Source organism: Anarrhichthys ocellatus, unplaced genomic scaffold, assembly GCF_004355925.1.
Source record: "Anarrhichthys ocellatus isolate YVR2014 unplaced genomic scaffold, GSC_Weel_1.0 scaffold1, whole genome shotgun sequence".
Lineage (NCBI taxonomy): Eukaryota > Metazoa > Chordata > Actinopteri > Perciformes > Anarhichadidae > Anarrhichthys > Anarrhichthys ocellatus.
The window spans coordinates 5465337-5483872 of record NW_022280031.1 but is presented as its reverse complement, the minus strand read 5'-3'; the positions used below and the strand labels follow the sequence as shown (position 1 = coordinate 5483872).

The following is an 18536-nucleotide window of genomic DNA, read 5'->3' as shown; positions in this document are numbered from 1 at the left end:
CCCCCCCCCCCCCCCCCCCCCCCGCCTTGTTTGTTTGGTGTTAAATCAGCTGTGTACATTTAACAGGGACCAAGGTAAGGTATATTTTCACTATATATTTTAAGAAATGTAGATTATATTTTATTAACTTATTCATGCCCTCGGTTTTGTGTACTTAAAAAAAGAAATTGTCAAACAAAAAAAAAAATCTTGGGATTTTCTGGTTTTGATAACTTTTCACTCTAAATTATGTTAAATGGAGGTGTGTGTGTGTGTGTGTGTGTGTGTTGTGCAAAAGTTTGGGGGGTTTGAAGACGGGGTCACACCCTGATCCACCAGCCTCTGGACCTACCAAAAGTAATGCTACTTTTACAGACTCTAGTAATTAAGCTCACTTTATTTCTCTGTTCTTTCTTCTTTATCACCTGCACTTCTTGTATTGCTCACCAACCTGCTGTCAGATTTGCTTGTGCTGACAGCAGACGACTCGTCTTGTGTTTGCACTAATGGTCGCGAGGTTAAGGCGTAAGCTATCCATCCGAGTGTCTTGCCGTGAAAATGTGTTTATCCAAAATGTTGAACCGAGACATTGCTGTGATGACGACAGACTAAATTGAACGGTTCCTCAAATCAATACACAATGGGAGCCTCTCACACACTTTTCTGCATTGCTTTGCTTCTTTTGAAACCTCGCTCCACTTTCACACCGTTACGAACATTTCTACGCTGCTGAATTAGTTTTTTGCATCTTGAATAAGTAGACAGTATGTTACTGATTAGGAAAAAAAGTGTGAAGATCAATTCCCTGCAAGTTAAATTCATTTGGTTTTGGTTAAAACAATTAAAAATTAAAACACAGACCCTTTTCACAATCATGACGTACTTCCCCGTAGTCTTGTAAATACCGAAACTTGGCTATACTATAGAAAATTGGCTTGTCAGAAGACAAACTAAAATAATTCAAAATTAAAATCATCTTGTATCTTATTGACCTCTCACATCAGTTGATTAACATCTTTTTCATAGGTTGGTGTTTTTTTCTTCTTTTTCTTGTGTTGTAAAACCTGTATCATGATGCAAATCAAACCGTGTGTGTGTGTGTGTGTGAGAGAGAGAGTTGTGATTGTCTGTAAAAAGTTGTTTGTGTTTCCTGCTTTCTGTTTAATTATTTGTGTGTAATTTAGGCTGTTAAATTCAGTACATTCCTATATTATTTATGCTTACGTTGTGATTGTAACAAGTGTATATACACCATTCATATACACATTCTATAAATATATATATATATATATATATATATATAAATATATATGAACCAACCAATATGATCAGTGTTTGTCAAGGGTGGTCCTGTACATATACAGATTGTTTTTCTTGTCCATCATGTGGAGGGATGTTAAGTTATGGCCATTTGATTGAAGGTGTAAACTGGATGTTCTGGCCTGCGAGCTGAGCTGGGGGCTGAATGTCGATCACTGGTTGGTGGCAGTAATAGTTTCACTGTCGCTCTGCTCTGGCAGTGCTCACACTGCCAGCTGCAAAACTCACGTCTTGACCAAGTTTTTTTTTCCTCCTTTTTTGATCCACTCTGCACTAGTATTTACTCCTTAAAAGTGATAAGGGTTGCTTTTGTTATTGTTTATTTTGAAAACAGGTGGAAGATGCTGTGAGGAAATAATGTTCCTTTGTTTGTGTTCTTCACCGGGATGTATGATTTTGTTTCACTCGTGTTGGTACTCGAGTGTAAAAGGTGTTTTCGTTGAGTATTTAGGCCTAAATGTGTTTGCTTTCTGCTTTTGGTCCGTTGCAAAGTGCCTTCCAAATACTGATTGTGCACAGCAGTGGATTAAAAAAGGTCCTCTTTTCTAAAGGTTAAGAATTGTACAGAGTGACTTGCATTGACACTTTTGTATAAAAACACACACAGAAAATGTACAATATGTTAACTTGGTATTTTATCATCGTACTCAACAAGATTGCTCTTCAGAAACATGAGCTACATGTTTTGTTATAACGTCTTTGGACATATTTCAATATAAGCATACTTTTCTATAGATATTTGTTTTTGTACTCTGTCATTGAGTCTCACCATTCTTGTTGGTACAGAGATGAGAATCAAATAAATTGCAATTGAAAAAGTTCCCAACCTTTCTCTTGAAGTTATTACTTGTGGATGATGAAAGGATGAATCCATCCAGGCCCAGTCTGGATATCGGGAGCTATTTTACAGCTACTCCGCAGCAACATAGACAAACACTGACCGCAAGCCTGTCCGCTACTATTCCAGTAGGTACAGGTAATATGATTCATTAATTCACAGTTAACTAATGTTGTATTCATGTATATATAGTAAGTGCCTGTAGAGGTAGCTAATGTGATTCACATGATCACAGCGTTCAGATGCAGAAAGAACGTGATAAATAAACTATAAAAAACATGTTAAAATTGAGTTGCAAGATCGACATCAGTCCTTTCAATGTCAGCGCCCCTGTTCTTGAAATTCAGTTTGTTGAAGTCCTCCGTGATCTCTATCATCGTCTTTCCTTTGGTCTCGGGGACAAAATATATCAGAAATGCTGCACTCAAGATGGTGTAAGCCACGAAAATCAGGAAGCAGAACTGCCCGAGTCCATTCTGCAAAGATACACATAACAACAGAGATTTAGATAAAATAGAGGTATAATATACTGTATATGGAATATTTGAAATAAGATTCGATACAAAGCAGCTTTCTCACCACAATATAGCTGAACAACATCCCCACGAGGAACATGCAAAGCCAGTTGACAGACCCACTGACCACATAAGCAGAAGGACGCCAGGCTTGTAGGAACAGGTCCGCAGGAAGAGCCATAGACACTCCAGCTTTAACAAGAAAAAAGAAAAATAATAATATATATTCATATATATATATGAAGTTATTCACTTTTGGGGAACAAGCAACAGAAAACTCACAAGGTCCAAGTCCATAAATGCAGATAACGCAAAAGATCAGAGCGATGTTAACATACGGGATCCATGAATTCAGATCCTGTAATAAAAGAGAAACATTTATCATTATATATTTATAATATATTATCTGATAGGGTGCAACTGATTGAGTATATTTACCTTGATGGATAGCATGACAGTAAGTGCACACATGGTGATACCCATCAGTAAATAGCCATAGCCCATCAGCTTCTTTCTGCCGGCACGATCTATCAAGAAGGACTGAAACACAACAGAGATGTCGAATAAAATATATATTTTTCTTTATCACACAGGACTACCCCTTCTTCAGTACAAGTAACTAATCATTAATCAATTACTGTTTTTACCCATTTGTTTTTTGTTTGATTATATTGATTGAATTTTTCAAGCTATGTACCAAAGAAGTATGCCAGCGTACTGGTACCGCAAATATAAAGAAGAGAATATCTCCCCTCCAACAGGCTACAACAAAACATTACAGTGTAAAATCATACACCACTAGAATCCTAATATAAAGAGAAATTACTCTACCCAGTGACCATGGAAAAAACAACACATAAAAGATGTATGTAGCACTCAGTATCCTCACCAGGATGGTAGTACTGAACTATCTTTCCATCATCACCTGGTCAGGTTGTGTACAGTACAGGAAAGGTTCATAAACTGTGATATCATTTAATGTGCATCCAAACTCAAAACCCAGATTTTAGAATCCTTCATGACCAAGCACCAGTCTCACTAGCTCTAAGTTGTTTTGTGCTGCATTGTTATCTTCTTTCAGGTGTTTCATGATGCAGTTTCATGCTACTTTGAAGAGATACTTACACACAGTGTTACGGTGACGAGCTCTGTTGCTCCAAGACCGATGGACAAGTAATGCATCTGGTCCTCTGGCACTCCAGACTCGCGGAAGATGTCAAAGGCGTAAAAATACAGCTGGATGAGAGAATGAAATATAAGCCATTAAACTGTATGAAGCCGAACATTAAACATGTGCTAAACAAAACTCAGTTGCTAATATTTATTTATATGATAAACATACAGCGTTGATGCCGCAGAGCTGAACTCCAGCACAGGGGATGATCAGAGTCAGTAGCTGCCATCTCACACAGCGAGAGCTGAGTACATCCTTCACAGTCTTCGCCTTCTCTCCCTGTGTGCTCTCTCTCTCTTTCTGCATGTCATCCAGCTCCAGCTTTAAGTTGTCCTCCTGCCACAGCCACTGCAAGGCTTTTACATGCATATACATACATATCCTGGGTCATACTGGAGGTTTGTGTCTATATGCTTAACCTGAAGCGACTTAACACACTTGTTAAGCTTAAAAAGATATGGTGCAAATCATCCATAGCTGGATAAGTTGCAGGAAGAGTTATTAGAGACCACACTCATCCAGGCAGCCATTTGTTTTGCCTTTTACAGTAAGGTAATGTTAATGGCAAATTGTATCTAAACTTGCAAAAATGACTTTGTAAACCTTATGATCTCGTGTGGACATCTAAGTACAGAGTCTGCTGTGTCCACTCACCTTTTTTGCTGCCTTCAGTGTCTCCTTTGTCGATGTACAGGTATCGAGGTGTCTCAGGGAAGAAAAGCAGAGTCACAAACTGCAGGATGGCAGGAATACCACCAATCGCTAAGAGGTATGGCCACATTTCTTCTGTTCCCATGAGTTCCCTAAACAGTGTGCAAAACAAAGTAAATCTGATAAGAGGCAGGAGCAATTAAGATATCTTTATACAGCACGTTGTGCTGATCAACCTGACTAATTAGGAAAACAAAGTTTACATTGTATTGCACTTAAGTTTGAAACCAGAAAAGTATTTCATCGGGTCTTTTTCTGCCCAGTTTGTCTTGGCTTTTTCTTGTTATAAATACCAAAGTGGAAATACTAGGAACAATCAGTTCTTACTTAATGCCAATTATTTGACCCATGACTTTTCCAAATCCGATGAAGATTGAGCCTGTGAGCGTCATGACACCTCTGAGTTTCTTTGGAGAACACTCCCCGAGATACATGAGGTGTACACTCAAGCCTAGACCTGTGGAGAACAACAAGATTAAGAGAAATTACAATAAAAACCTGACAAAAACTATTTTAAAAACACTAATATACACACTTCACATTATCAGAACATACCAACATTATATCCATAGAGAAATCTTCCCAGCAAGATCATCTCAAAAGACTGGGCCATGCGACTGAAGAGCATTATGAGAGCAGCGACAATCGCCACAACGTTGTTGAACAAGAGAGTTTTTTTCCTGCAAAATCAAAAGAAACACCAAATATCTTTTGACTAGTTTGACATCTTAGGAAATGCACACATTTTTACTTTTCAGCTGAGATTCAGATGAGAAGATTGACAACACTCATTAGCTACCACCAGCAACCAATTAGCTTAGCGTAGCACAGGCAAATGGGAAAATGGGGGGGAAAGAGCTAGCCTGGCTCTGTCCCAAAGGTAACACACTTCTTATTTATTGCACAGACATGAACGTTGTATCCATCTTCTTATTGAACTCTCAGCAACAGAGCGAATGAGTGTACCAAAACCTGAAACTTGATTGGTTAATTATATTAATACTAGCAACAATAATACATTTGCTTTTTAGCTTTTGAAACAATTAGCTTTACATTTTTAAGTAATTATATTTTAAACCGTTGTAGCTGAAAACGTCCCTTGATTCTGGCTGGTTTTATTGTGTGAAAATGCTTACAATGGAAAATAGACCAGACTCATGACGTACTAAAAGTGAACATTAATGTTCTTTTGGCTCCAAGACTATTTGCAGGTCTGAGAGGTTTGTAAACCTGAGATGTCAGCAAGTAATTGTTGAGTGTTTGCTAATAATTTACAACCTCATGTAACCCACAGATTGTGTGTGAGTGTGTGTGTGTTCGCGTGTGTGTCTCACCTGCCGTAAGTGACAGGAAGGCTGCCGCTGTGAATAGCCCCGGCCCAGGCACCAAGACTCAACACAGCCACGATGAAGGACCAAATGAGCTGGTTGGTGGCATCATCCACTGGAGCTCCGTACCTCAACTGCCATGTGTGGTTCACAAAACTCCGAATATGCTGCAGAAAGGTCAGAGAGGTCAAGGGACATGTTGAAGTGGTCTCCTGATTGTCAGGTTGACAATTGAATCAGAAACTTGCTTCAGGTAAATGATCCATCACAGTGAAAAATACATGTATTCATCATTTTTCAGGCAGTTTTCTGACTTTCTCTCCTTATGGGATTATTTACTGTTCTTTATAGAAATAAGAAACACAATTCACGCCCTATGTACAATATAGTTACAATGAAATAGGAATTTGACAGAATCACCAAAAAAACCACATAATATTGATTATGTTACATGATCTACTCGGGTCTGTAAGAATAATGACAGCACGTCGCTTTTTCTGAAGGGAAGAAAATAAGACCTGATACCTCTATCTACACTAACTGTGTGCAGACACCACAGGAAATAATGAAGAAGAGAAACAAAGTGCGTAAAGTGAGAGGGTTGTGTTTCAGTTCATACAGCAAACCTTATTTTTACATGCATTCTTTGCATCTAACTAATATAAATCTTACCACTGCTGGAGAAGCGATGACAGAAACTTGAATCCCATACTGGAACGACCCCCCAATTCCCAACACCAGCGACAGCAGGTAAAGCCTCCAGTGCTGCAGCTGAAATTTCAAGTAGACCTCATATATACTGTCGCATCCTTTTTTTATTTTTAAACTAGACTAGTCATATACATTTAAGACGTATAAATCATATGATGAATTATAAAATGTTATTTGTGATATAATATATAATTATAAACACTAACAGTGCTCTTTTTTTCTGATTTACGAGTACTTCTACTTTTGATAGCCTAAGTACATTTTGCTAATAATGAAGTGATATGCAGAATTTCATTTCAGGTCGGATTCTGTGGTTCAGATTTTTATTTCACTGTCCAGTGGAGACACAAGTTCACAACAAAGCCTGACCGGAGTGAGTTTCTGGCCAGGACTATGTGTTAAGTAGCCCCAAAATCGTGACCCAATTGGTCACAGACCCCCACTTGATAATATTTTACTAGAATTATAGTTGAGGAGACAATTGTGGAGGAAGTGAAACCGATGTTGGGTCAGAAGTTTGGCTGGGGCTCTTTTCAAATTACAAAAAAGCTGTTAATCAATGTAAAATAATTTCTATCAAAACAGAGCTACAGGTACTTTAACTTAAGTTAAATGTTTACAGCAGGACTTGTACTTGTAATGTAATACTTTTACTTGAGTAAAGAAGAATACATCCTCCACCACTTCATGCATGTACAGGTCATTTGTAGCATACATTAAGTATACCTAAATGAAATGCATTTTATAAATACAGATTGACTTGCAGGCATTTAAAAAAATACTGTGGATCACAAGTAAAGAGAATCTTTTTTCTTGTAACAATGTTCACCTACCTTTCTTGATTCCATCTTTTTTGTGCTGGCTCTCTGGGTGCTGGCTGCAGAACAGAGTAGGAGAGGACCATTTAATTTAAAGGGGGCCGAAGTTACGCATCAAGACTCTTTGGTTGTCCATTCATGGTGTTAGAAGATTATAATGTTCATGACGTGCGTAAAAGGGGTGACCAAACGCTGCTCTAGAATTAACCTGGTCTGTCTGTTACGAGATTGTTACGAGAAAGTGCTGCCAGTAAAGTTAGACATTACTGGGAGGTGTCTTAAAAAGAAAATTAAAAAAAACACACACACACACACACACATGCAAAAAATGTACAAGATTATGTGATTTTAAGATTATGTGAGATTATGAGGGAAAAAGCAGAAAATTAAAACACAGGTCAGATGTATATTTAAACTCATGTTCAGTTTGTACATTATTAGTAATCTTATGTAAATATAGAACACGCAGATATAGAAAAATTACATCCACTGATTTATGAAGACCAGGTTACTCATTGAGGGAAGTACAACTCATCCTCTTAAAGAAGTTGCATGATGTCCTACCTTACTCTGGAGGTGCTTTGACGAAGATGAGGAAATAATAAACTTCACAAAGGTGCTTCACAAAATAAATCACCATACAATGAAGGTGCAAAAATACAAAGAGCATCAGAAAATAAAATTAAACATGCAGTGATTTCAATAGTGGTCAAACATAGAGAGAGATTATATATAAATATATATTATAAATGCCAGTCTAAGAAGGTTGTTTTTTAAACACTTTTTAAACTGAGGCACTGACTCAGCTGATTTGATTTTGAGGAGGAGTTTGTAGCTCAAACAGTCACAGCATTATCCCACTTTGTTTTAAGCCTGGACCGTGGAACTTTTAACAACATTTGATTCTCTGATCTGAGGGGTCTTGGGAGCAGATGAGCAGACACAGACCATGTCGGGATTTAAAAGTAATCAGTAGAAACTTTATTGGAATTCTGTGAGGAATTATGAGCCAGTGTAATTTGTCCAGGACTGGAGTGACGTGTTCCCTACGTTGAGCGTCTGTGGGAAGTCATTCTGCACCAACTGTGGACAGGAAGATGACTCTTATGATGTCATAGTGATGTCATCAGGGTTCTCGCAGCTTGGGTTTAGAGATTTTCTGATTATTTTCCACATATGACAAAATCATATTTTGGAATTGATTGTACAAAATGTTAAATGTGTTAATATTTATAGCCGAGGTGCTTTACTCATAAATCTAATATTCTTGATGTTTTGTGCACAATTTTAACAATTCAGCCTTACATTTTCCTTTTTCAGTTAAAATACTCATATAACATGTGAAAAACTAAATACAATTAATAGAAAGCTTGATTATTGTCGTATGTTGTAAGGAGAGTAAATAAAAAGGAGCATCTGTGCTCACCAAACCAACAGTGAATAAAATAACTTTCTTTTGACTCAATTTGTATTTGATGTCACTTTATTATTGTATTATGTATAGAAGGCACCTTTTGATGATCACATTGAAAGATCCAATATGAAAAGGGATGTTCATACAAGATACTTTATTGGTTCAGAGAGTTAGATCATTAAAACAAAAACATATTATTCCAGTCATGTGAAAGCTATACATTTCAGTCATTACCAAACGTATAAATACTCAACATCATGATACCTTTTTTTACGAATGAGGTGTGCACACTGATGCTTGCAGTATATATTTGATAAGGTGCAAATTAATATCACAGTTGATCTAAATACATTCTCTGTGATTTGGTTCACCACCTACCTCACAGTAAAGACTTCAGTACTCTGTAGGTCGTTTAACTGCAAGGCCTAATGTGCAACTTTCTCTGACCTTTGACCTCCAAAATGAGAGGATAAAGCAAGGACGTGTCTTAGATAATTTTGTCTTATGTCAATCAGTGACACAAAGTAGCAAAACCTAAGTGCAACATGAGAAGATGTCAAAGATAACTCCTTTAAATCTTCTTGACAAAAAACACACTCAAAATAAAGGGGGGATAATCGATCCAAGTTGCTTTCAGTGAAGTGAAAGTAAACATTCTTTCATTCACAAGGTCTTCCTGCTCAAACAGATCAGGTCAAAGTGAGGCATATAGTGGATGTGTCTGTGTGTGTTTCAGCAGAAAAGGTCTGTCTACAAGGCCGTGGAATGACTCACTTCACCCAACTGATACTGAGCTTTAGCTTGCGACGCACACTTTTCATCCTGGCCTTTGAAGTTGAGCTTGTTGAATTCACTTGTGATGGCTGACAGAGACTTCCCCTTGGTCTCAGGCAGAAACAGGCCGACAAACAATGCAGACAGCAGGCAGACTGCTCCGAAAGGCACAAAGCAGTACTCACTCAGCCCGCTCTGTAAAAGAAAGGCAACAGAAAGTTATGAGACTGATGTAGGGAGTTGTATAAATTACTGGTGAAATGTCTAATTGTGTGCTTCAATCTTAACCAACTCCAGAGCTGTCTGTGTGTTTTCTATTCTTGTGTACGTATATACATGTGCAGATTTACGTACCTGGAATGAATGAACTAAAACCTTAACCTCGAATTCAATAAATTAAAAAGATCAGTAGGATCAGAGATAAAGCCATGAGCAGCATGGCAGAAAGTCCCTTATTCCCTCAGTTTCAGACTCTGAGCTCTGAGAGGCGCTATAGGGTGACTTTTCCTATTCGAAGAAGTCGTCAATGCTGCATTTTAACCTGCCTGTTAGCTTGTAGTCCCCCTTCTCATGCCAGGTTGTTGAAAGATGTTATGTTTCATTTAAAAATAAATGTACCATTAAAATATGTTATTTTTAGATTTTTGCCTGTTATTAGATGTCTTAAAGTTGAAGAGAGGAAGGAGGGAGATTAGTATGCACCAGTAATCCCATAAAAAAAACAGTATTTTTTAAAGAGTGCCTTAATTTTGTTTTATTAATAACGTGGCAGGTGAATGTACACTTTGTTTTAAAATGGTTTAAGCGTATTTATGCTTGTTCATTGTCATTGCACTTTTGGTAAATGGATGGATGGATGAAGTGACAGACTGACCACTAGAAATGGAAAGATCGTCCCAATGATGAAAAGGTTGAGCCACATCATGGAGCCAGCGATCATGTAGGCTGCTGGCCGAGCGGTCTGATTGAAGATCTCTGTGGGCAGAACGCCAGTCACTCCAGCTGAGAAAATAAAGACAAACAGTCATATTGAGTTAGTGTCATCATCACATCCTTAAAAATAGCTATTATGGCCTGACATACATTAAACATTAAACGTACCTGGTCCAAAGCCAAAGCTGAGAATGTAGGTGAAGATGCAGGCCATGCTTATGTATGGCATCCAGGATGTATAGTGCTGTTTGTAGCAAAAATAAAATAAACCAGATCACTTTTATATTTCACAGATTGACCATTGACTTGTAATGCTCAGTAATTATTAAAAGTTCACTGTAGAAATCTCACATAATAATCACAATTATTACTTTACTTTTCATTGTTCAAGGATACATGCATGATTTGTCTTTGGAAAAGTTTAATATGTAGGTCAATTAAGTGATTTATGATACCTCGAACAACAGAGCAATTGTGAAGACAACAGACCAGACGGTCATGAGGATGTATCCTCCCATCAGCATGAACCTCCGACCTTTGCGCTCTACCAGCAGGTTCTGAAAAACATTAAAATATGGAAATCAGACTCTGTTTTTCTATAATTATAACAAATTAGACTTTACAGAAAGGTACATAAAGTCCTGAGCAACAGCCACTGAACAAATACAAACAAATGAAAGAAATAGTCTGACATATCGGGAAACATCCTTATTCACTTGCGTTCAGAGAGTTAGCTAGTTTAGAAGGTTGACTATCAAGTCTGTGCAGTAAATATGTAACTGGAGCTAGCAGCAAGTTAGCTTAGCATAAAGCCTGATCACAGGGGGAAACAGCTAGCCTGGCTCTGTCCGAGTGTACCAAAATCTACCTACCAGCACCTCTTAAATTTAGTAATTAACACATCAAATCTTGATTGTTTAATCTGTACAAAAACTGAGGGGTGGTGTACCGCACTATTTCTTGGCTAGGTGCAGGAACTTCTTGAAGTCCTGGTTGCCAGTGGCGACTCCAGTTTCTTACAATTCTGTTTCTGTAAACAAAAAACATATAATTAATCCTTTAGGCTGTGTACGGAATCCATAACATACGTCAAGTTGAGTATGAAGTGTGTTCCAATTGCAGAGTTTGTGGATTTTGTGTGCGCAAGAAATGCCAGGATGTATACTAGATTAGCAACAACTGCTTTGCATTGCGTCTCTTCAGACTGTGAAATGTCAGAGATTTTGAACCAGACTAAAAGCTAATAATAAGTCACTTTATTAAGTTTTAATATATTTTCTGGGGGAAAATTTGCCATTTGGAATCCGAATATGTACTCAGTCTATCCAAATAACATCTGTTTGCTGCAAAGCTTTTGGAGATGTCTGTGATACAGTCATGTGATGAGGTCACATGATGGTCTTGCTTGAGAATACTACTACAGTATGAACAGTCTGCTGGTAATACCCATTTAGTAGGCAGTATGCAGTACTGTTTGGTTATGTAGGAGGCAGTACATTAGTATGTGATTTTGAACACAGCCATAGTGAGTTTTAGCCGGACTAGTATGATTTAGCTACTTTTGGACAGAGCCAGGCTAGCTGTTTCTTAGGGCCTGATTAGATTGTGTTTCAGCAGCCTACCACTGCTTTTGCTTTACCGAGCGCCTCGTGTTAAAAAAACATTCACGCAGCCTTCGTCTTAGTGCTAAGCTAAGCTAACCAGCTACATGCTGGAGCTTTATATTTAACAGACAGACATGAAAGTGGCGTCAATCAACGTAGCTAACTTTTAATCAAGAAAGCATATTTACCAAAATGTCAGACCACACCTTTAACATAATATCTTCTTCTCAAGTGAGAAAACATAGTCCGTTCAAAGATATAAATAGCAGTTAGTTCCAGTTCCTTTCTTCTCTCATTTCTTGGTAGCTACTCAGAAATTTGTAAATCCTATTGTTCATATTGTGCTTGCGTAACATCATATGTCTAAGTGTTCTCAACTGTGAAACCAAATATAAAACCTGTTGTATGTAAACTAGTGCATTGGACTTTTCTTTGTCCTTAGTCTCCGTTAAAGCTTTAACAGGAATGCAAACAACAGTCTCTTTGCCTCTAACCGCTTGCATAACATGTGCTTTAATGACGGATACTTACACACATTATACACGCTGTGAATTCACATGTACCAGTGCCAATTGTGATATATTGGATTTTATCATCTGATATTCCTGCCTCTTTGAATATGTATGATGCATAGAAGTAAATCTGAAAGAAAAAGCACATAAGATCATATTAGAGTGCTGCGAAGCATCATTACAAGTGCTGCAATTGTTAATAAGAGGATTAATAAACCAGCATCTTGTACAAAGAACAACTATGTTAATACCCTGCCCCAGTCCTTAAAACTGCCAAGCACGTGGTTAAGAGCCTTGAAATACAGGAGTGTTTAGTCAGCATTTTCTGATGAGAAAGCAACTTGTTGCAACTCTGAAAATAATTTTAGATTCATTATTAACTCTCATATATACAAAGAAAAAATGACAAAGAGACGACAAAGCCTTTTAGTCAAAACAATAAGTTGTCTTAACACATTATTCCGTGCACATTACAGCAGGGGACGATGCTTCAGCACCGCTTTACATTATTAATACGATCTGCAGGAAAGTAAAAAAAAACCTACACACGACACAAACCACTGATGGAGCATCTCAAATTTCTAATCAACCTTCTGTCATTGCAGAGGCCAAAAGAACATGTGATACTGTAGCTCGGTAGCAGTAACACTGATCTTCATGGCTGATATAACAATATGTTCTATCTGTTCTTACCGAGTCATTACCACAGAGCTGCATGGCACTGCTGATGATCATGACAGAGATGAGCTGCCAGCGCACTGAGCGATCAGTGAAAAGCTCCCAGGGTCGACGGGGCCTCATGCCTTTGGTTTCAGCCTGTTCCTGCAGGATCTCATCCAGCTCGCTGCTTTGGACCTCACAGCCTTGCAGCCGTCTCAAAGCTGACCAAGAAAAGAAAACACAATTTAAATTACCTGAGAAGTTGCAGTTCTGACTTTCTGGCTCACTGGCTATAACGTATTGTTCTTTACTTTTCCTCAATACAAAAGAGATTCAATACAAGTGGCGGAGGAGTAGGCAGATCCTTAAGTAAAAGTGCCAATACAACAACGTAAAAATACTACATCACATGTAAAAGTCCTGCATTCAAACTCCTACTTTAGTAAAATACACTCACATTTTAAAATTTGCAATGCAGATTCAACAATGTGTATGAAGCATTTTATTGTTGTAGCTTTTCATATTTTAGACTTTTCTCCAATGTATGCTTTGTTTTGTAAACTATTAATAATAATTTGAACTGTTATCTAAATGACACATCTGAGAAGTTTAGAGGGGAAATGCCTCTTTGATGGAACTGCTAACAACTCATAGAGGTCTGGAATGTGACAAACGTCCAATATTTCCCTCTTAATTGTACTGAAGTATAAAGTAGCATAAAATGGGAATACTAATTTCCATTAAAATTGTACTTTAGGACAGTATTTAGTAAATATACTTACCTTCCACCACTGGTTGACATATTACAGTACCCACCCTTAATACAAGCCTCCTTGTCCCCCCTGTCGATGAGTAGGTATCTGGGGCTCTCGGGGAACCACGGCAGGGTAAGGAGCTGGACGAGGCCAGGGATGGCATTACTGGCAAGAAGATACTGCCAACACGGCTCACTGCCCAGAATCTCTCTATAAATAAATAATCCAGGGTGTTACTGTGCATATCATTGAAGTCTACAGCTGATTTTTTTGCGGTAGGGAAATATATTTTGACAAATAAAAAAAGTCTGACAGCTTCCATACCTGAGTCCGACCACCTGTCCTAACACAACACCAAATGCTGTGAAAACAGCTGATGACAAGGAGATAGCCCCGCGTAAGTGCTTTGGTGCACTTTCTCCAAAATACATGGGTTGCACATTCATGCTGATCCCTGAAAAACACACAGTGGCTTTCTGTGAAGTTGGTAAAGTTTCTGTTGTTTTTAAAATGATTATTACGGCAGTATAGCAGGTATTTGAACACAAACACAGACATTTAGTGACACAAATTACATACCGGCATTTATCCCAACCAGGACACGTGAGATGATGATCATTTCAAAAGACTTGGCAGCTCTACTTGTCACGGCTAAGAGTGCTCCAGTCATGAGGAAAATGTTGTTCAACAACAGGCATTTCTTCCTTGGGAATGGAAAAGAAGACAAAATGAATACATTGCTCATAACTCGGAGAGAGTTTCAGTCTTACGAAATGTAGTCTCATGGACCGTTTTGCCATATTGCTGGGATATCATGTTGGTAGACGTCTTATTGTATGGAAATCATTTATATAATTATAAAACCATTAATCAAATGGTCCTTATAGCATTATCTACGTAGTTAAAGCCTGATTTACTGTATTGCTTTCTGCCATAGAGCTCCATAATTTCCAAAAACTATTTAAAAACACATCAGTGGCTGTTGCAATGGGTGACCTTTTCCTTCAGTGTAAGAAAAACAGGCATTCATTTATTTAGAGTCACTCCCACACACAAATTGCAGCTGCTGTAAAAACTCAATGGAGCATCACGTGTGTATTCATCTTCATCTGGAAATACTGCCCAGTAAATGCACTTTTGACTCCTGTTTGAATAACATTTGCTGAAAACCACGGTGTCCAGCTGTTTTAGGGCATTTAAAAAAAAGGAAATATTGTTTTTGTGACCCAATTTTAAAAAAAAGGTACATCTTCAGTATGGTCTTTGGGAATGGAATTTTTTATTTTCACCAACTAAATGCAGTATGCAAGCAGGATTGATATGTGTTTCTATGAGGTTTACAATTCATTCCAGGGTCATATGCATGTACACCCGTGATAGAGGAAAGTAAATGGTTAAACTCTTTATTCATTCATATGTGCATCTATATCAACAGGTCAATCATTCACTCTCTGCCTGTTGCAATGAAAATGTCAAAGTGTCATCGTGGATCCAGACATTTTAAAAAAATTATATTTATCAGGGTAAGGGGGAAATTCGTCTCTGCATTTGACCCATCTCTGTACATAGGGAGCAGTGGCTGCCTATGACAGGCGCCATTAAGGGTTTAGTGTCTTGCTCTGTGACACATGACAAGTCCAAGCCAATGATTGAACCGTTGACCTTTCAGTTACCATACAACCCTCTTAACCCAGTGAGCCACGGTTGCTCACTGACGCACTCATATTACCTCCCAAACCGTATGGTCATCGGTCCTGCGATAAGAGACCCCGCAAAGCCTCCCAACGAGAAGATGGAGACAATAATTGTCCAGACCAGAGTCACCTGGTAATCCTCCAACTGGATGTCCCACCGCTCCAAGAATGTCTCATTGACAAAGGTCTGAATAAACTGTGTGAAAAGACAAGACAGTCAACCTTTAAAGTTTTACTGAGATTGAGTGCAGCTGTTAAAGCTGACACTTATTACCTCAGTTTAGTTGTCTGTGTGTTTGCACTTTGGTGGTGAGAAGCTGGACTCTAAAGCTTGAAGGGTCAATTCGCAGCATCAATATATCAATTGAACTTTCATTCCAAATGATCAGAATAAAACATTTGCAAAATTGTTTGTTGATGATGGAAGTTTGTGCTCTTTATTTGTAAGTGCAGCTAATTGGCTTAATGAAACAATGAGGATCCTGCATTTAAAATTAGTTTCTATAAAAAAAATACTAAAATTGGATGTGTTACAATGAGAATGACTAATCACACAAGTAGCAACATCTCTTGTGTGTGCCAATTTACACTGTTGGTCACTGTTGAGTGTTTTACATTTTCATATTTTCATATTTTATATTTTAAATCTTATACTATTGCAATGTATTTATTGTTATGCACCCGTTACCAAGCCAAATTCCTTGTATGTGCACACGTACTTGGCAATAAACCAATTCTCATTCTGATTCTGTCCAAAATGTGAAAAAACAGTAATGCTGGTCAGCACAGCTCAGTGCAGCAGTGAGCACACACACAAAATAAACTTTCAGATAAATATCACAAATATCAATTTAACACAATGTTAATTCATGTTCACGCTGGTCGATGTAACTTTTAAAACACTTTTTTTAACACCATGCAGGACTTTATCAGTATTGTCAATAAGTAAATGTAATATATGTATGTCTATATTCCACACTTGAACACTGCTTGAACACACACATACATGAATTTAAATTGGCAATTAGACTCAAAAACGTACAGTTGTGGGAGCATTCATTATTGCGAGGTTGTAGCCATATTGAAGAGTTCCTCCAGAGGCTGCAGAAGCAACCATTAGCACCAATGTCAAAGAACTTCCCTGTTTGTACAAACAGATAGATATTAGAAAAAGGGAAAATATTCATAATGTAGAATGGCCCATTTCAGAATAATATATTTATCACATTACTGGATTAAATTAGTGATGCATTAGTGTGTACTTTAATGTTGTGGCTCTTAATAGTGGGGCACATTTTCATTACTTTATGTTTTGCTCGGTAGTTTAACATACAATAAAGCATCAACATGTATTAGTTGATTTATATTTTGCATTATAGAAATCTGCAGATTAACTTTAGTTGTCAGATAAATGAAGTGGAGTAAAAGTATTAGTCTGAATTGTGGTGCAGCAGAAGTATAAAACAGCATCAAATGGGAGTGGTGGTTGTTCTGATGTCACTTTGTCTAACAATGCAAGGTCGTGTGTCAAATATTGTCACATTAAAAAAACAATAGATCAAATAGCACTGCACCTCTTAGGAATTACACAGCCACCAAATAATCCAGTTTTTCTGCAAGAATGTCCTACATAATGCTACCCCAGTCTAACCAAACAAGCATTCGGGATTAAACTCCAAAATAGATTCCTTATTGAAAAGTAGAATGTGTTTATTTACCTTTTGTGCACCGGGAGGCGACATTGTTATTTAAAGGAAGTAGTAAAATGGTAACAAAAAAATAAATTTAACTTGATGATATCAGCCAACAAACCACAAAGCTCAACCCACCCAAATAACGATCCCCTACAACACAAGCTCGAGCACGCACTTAATGCGTGCGTGTGGCGTGCCTCTTACGATTGGCTGCAGTTGCGTAATCAGCGCACAAATGGACAAACCTTGAGCTGACGTCTACATACTGTATATCACTACAATGATTTACTCACACTCTATGAAGAAATAGATACAAATAAAATCAATCATTTGCATTCTCTTGACGCAAATTAAAAAGTGCACAACGGGATCCCTGTGTTGCACAATGGGAATAAATTATCCTGGAATCCCCGAATTGGCATTAATACTGTATTAATCTAGACAAAAAAGTTAATTTCATCAGAAATGTTGTCATGGTTCTGTTTATAATTGTAGAATGAAGAAAGAAGAAAGTTAAGTAACACGGAAGTAAAAATAAATATATCAAAATAAAAGCCAAGAGGATAGAACGACAGAATGGCCATTCAATAAAAGTGCATCTCAGAACGCCTTCTGGTCTGACGATGATAAGCAGACCATATGCACACGAGGGAGGGAAAAAACTAGAGAGCCATATCCGGGGATTTTACAGAGAAGAGTGTTTAATGGTTAAACTTATGAAAGGGATTAATGATTAAATTAAATATAACGGGAACAACAGGAAGAATGTTTCAGTGGATAACAAATTGTATTTGATAGATATATTCGGATTTAGATGGGAACAGTGTTATCGACCATGTATACGATAGAAAACAGAACTCCTCAGGGCAGTGTGACCAATACTCTTCCCATTTGGATTAATGATGTTCTCTGATATAAAATGGGATATCGGTAGATCATTGTTTGCTGATGATGGGGCCTGATGGGACAGGGGGGAGAATTTAACACTAATCCAAGAAAAGACACAAGAAGCAGTTCAGAGTGATTGAGAAGTGGTCATAGTCATGAGGATTTGGGTTTTCAGTGGAGAAGAAGAAGGTATAGTGGTACTTAGGAAGAAGGT

General features: G+C 37.8%; 2 protein-coding genes across 2 annotated transcripts; both read right to left on the bottom strand.

The window, feature by feature from the left end:
- Positions 1-2418: 2418 nt before the first annotated feature.
- On the bottom strand, positions 2419-7424 carry LOC116385878 (solute carrier family 2, facilitated glucose transporter member 11-like). Its single transcript, XM_031851612.1, has 12 exons — positions 7410-7424; positions 6538-6636; positions 5872-6032; positions 5093-5217; positions 4865-4994; positions 4481-4629; positions 3995-4182; positions 3778-3888; positions 3091-3192; positions 2935-3010; positions 2717-2844; positions 2419-2613 (listed from the first exon to the last, which is right to left on the bottom strand). The coding sequence occupies exons 1-12, from the start codon at positions 7422-7424 to the stop codon at positions 2419-2421; spliced, it is 1479 nt and encodes a 492-aa protein (XP_031707472.1).
- A 2134-nt stretch (positions 7425-9558) lies between these two features.
- Positions 9559-17482, bottom strand: LOC116383469 (solute carrier family 2, facilitated glucose transporter member 11-like). Its single transcript, XM_031847359.1, has 12 exons — positions 17459-17482; positions 16783-16881; positions 15776-15936; positions 14626-14750; positions 14371-14500; positions 14108-14256; positions 13325-13512; positions 12651-12761; positions 10971-11072; positions 10684-10759; positions 10457-10584; positions 9559-9777 (listed from the first exon to the last, which is right to left on the bottom strand). Exons 1-12 carry the CDS (start codon positions 17480-17482, stop codon positions 9559-9561), a joined length of 1512 nt encoding a protein of 503 aa, XP_031703219.1.
- Between the last annotated feature and the right edge of the window lie 1054 nt (positions 17483-18536).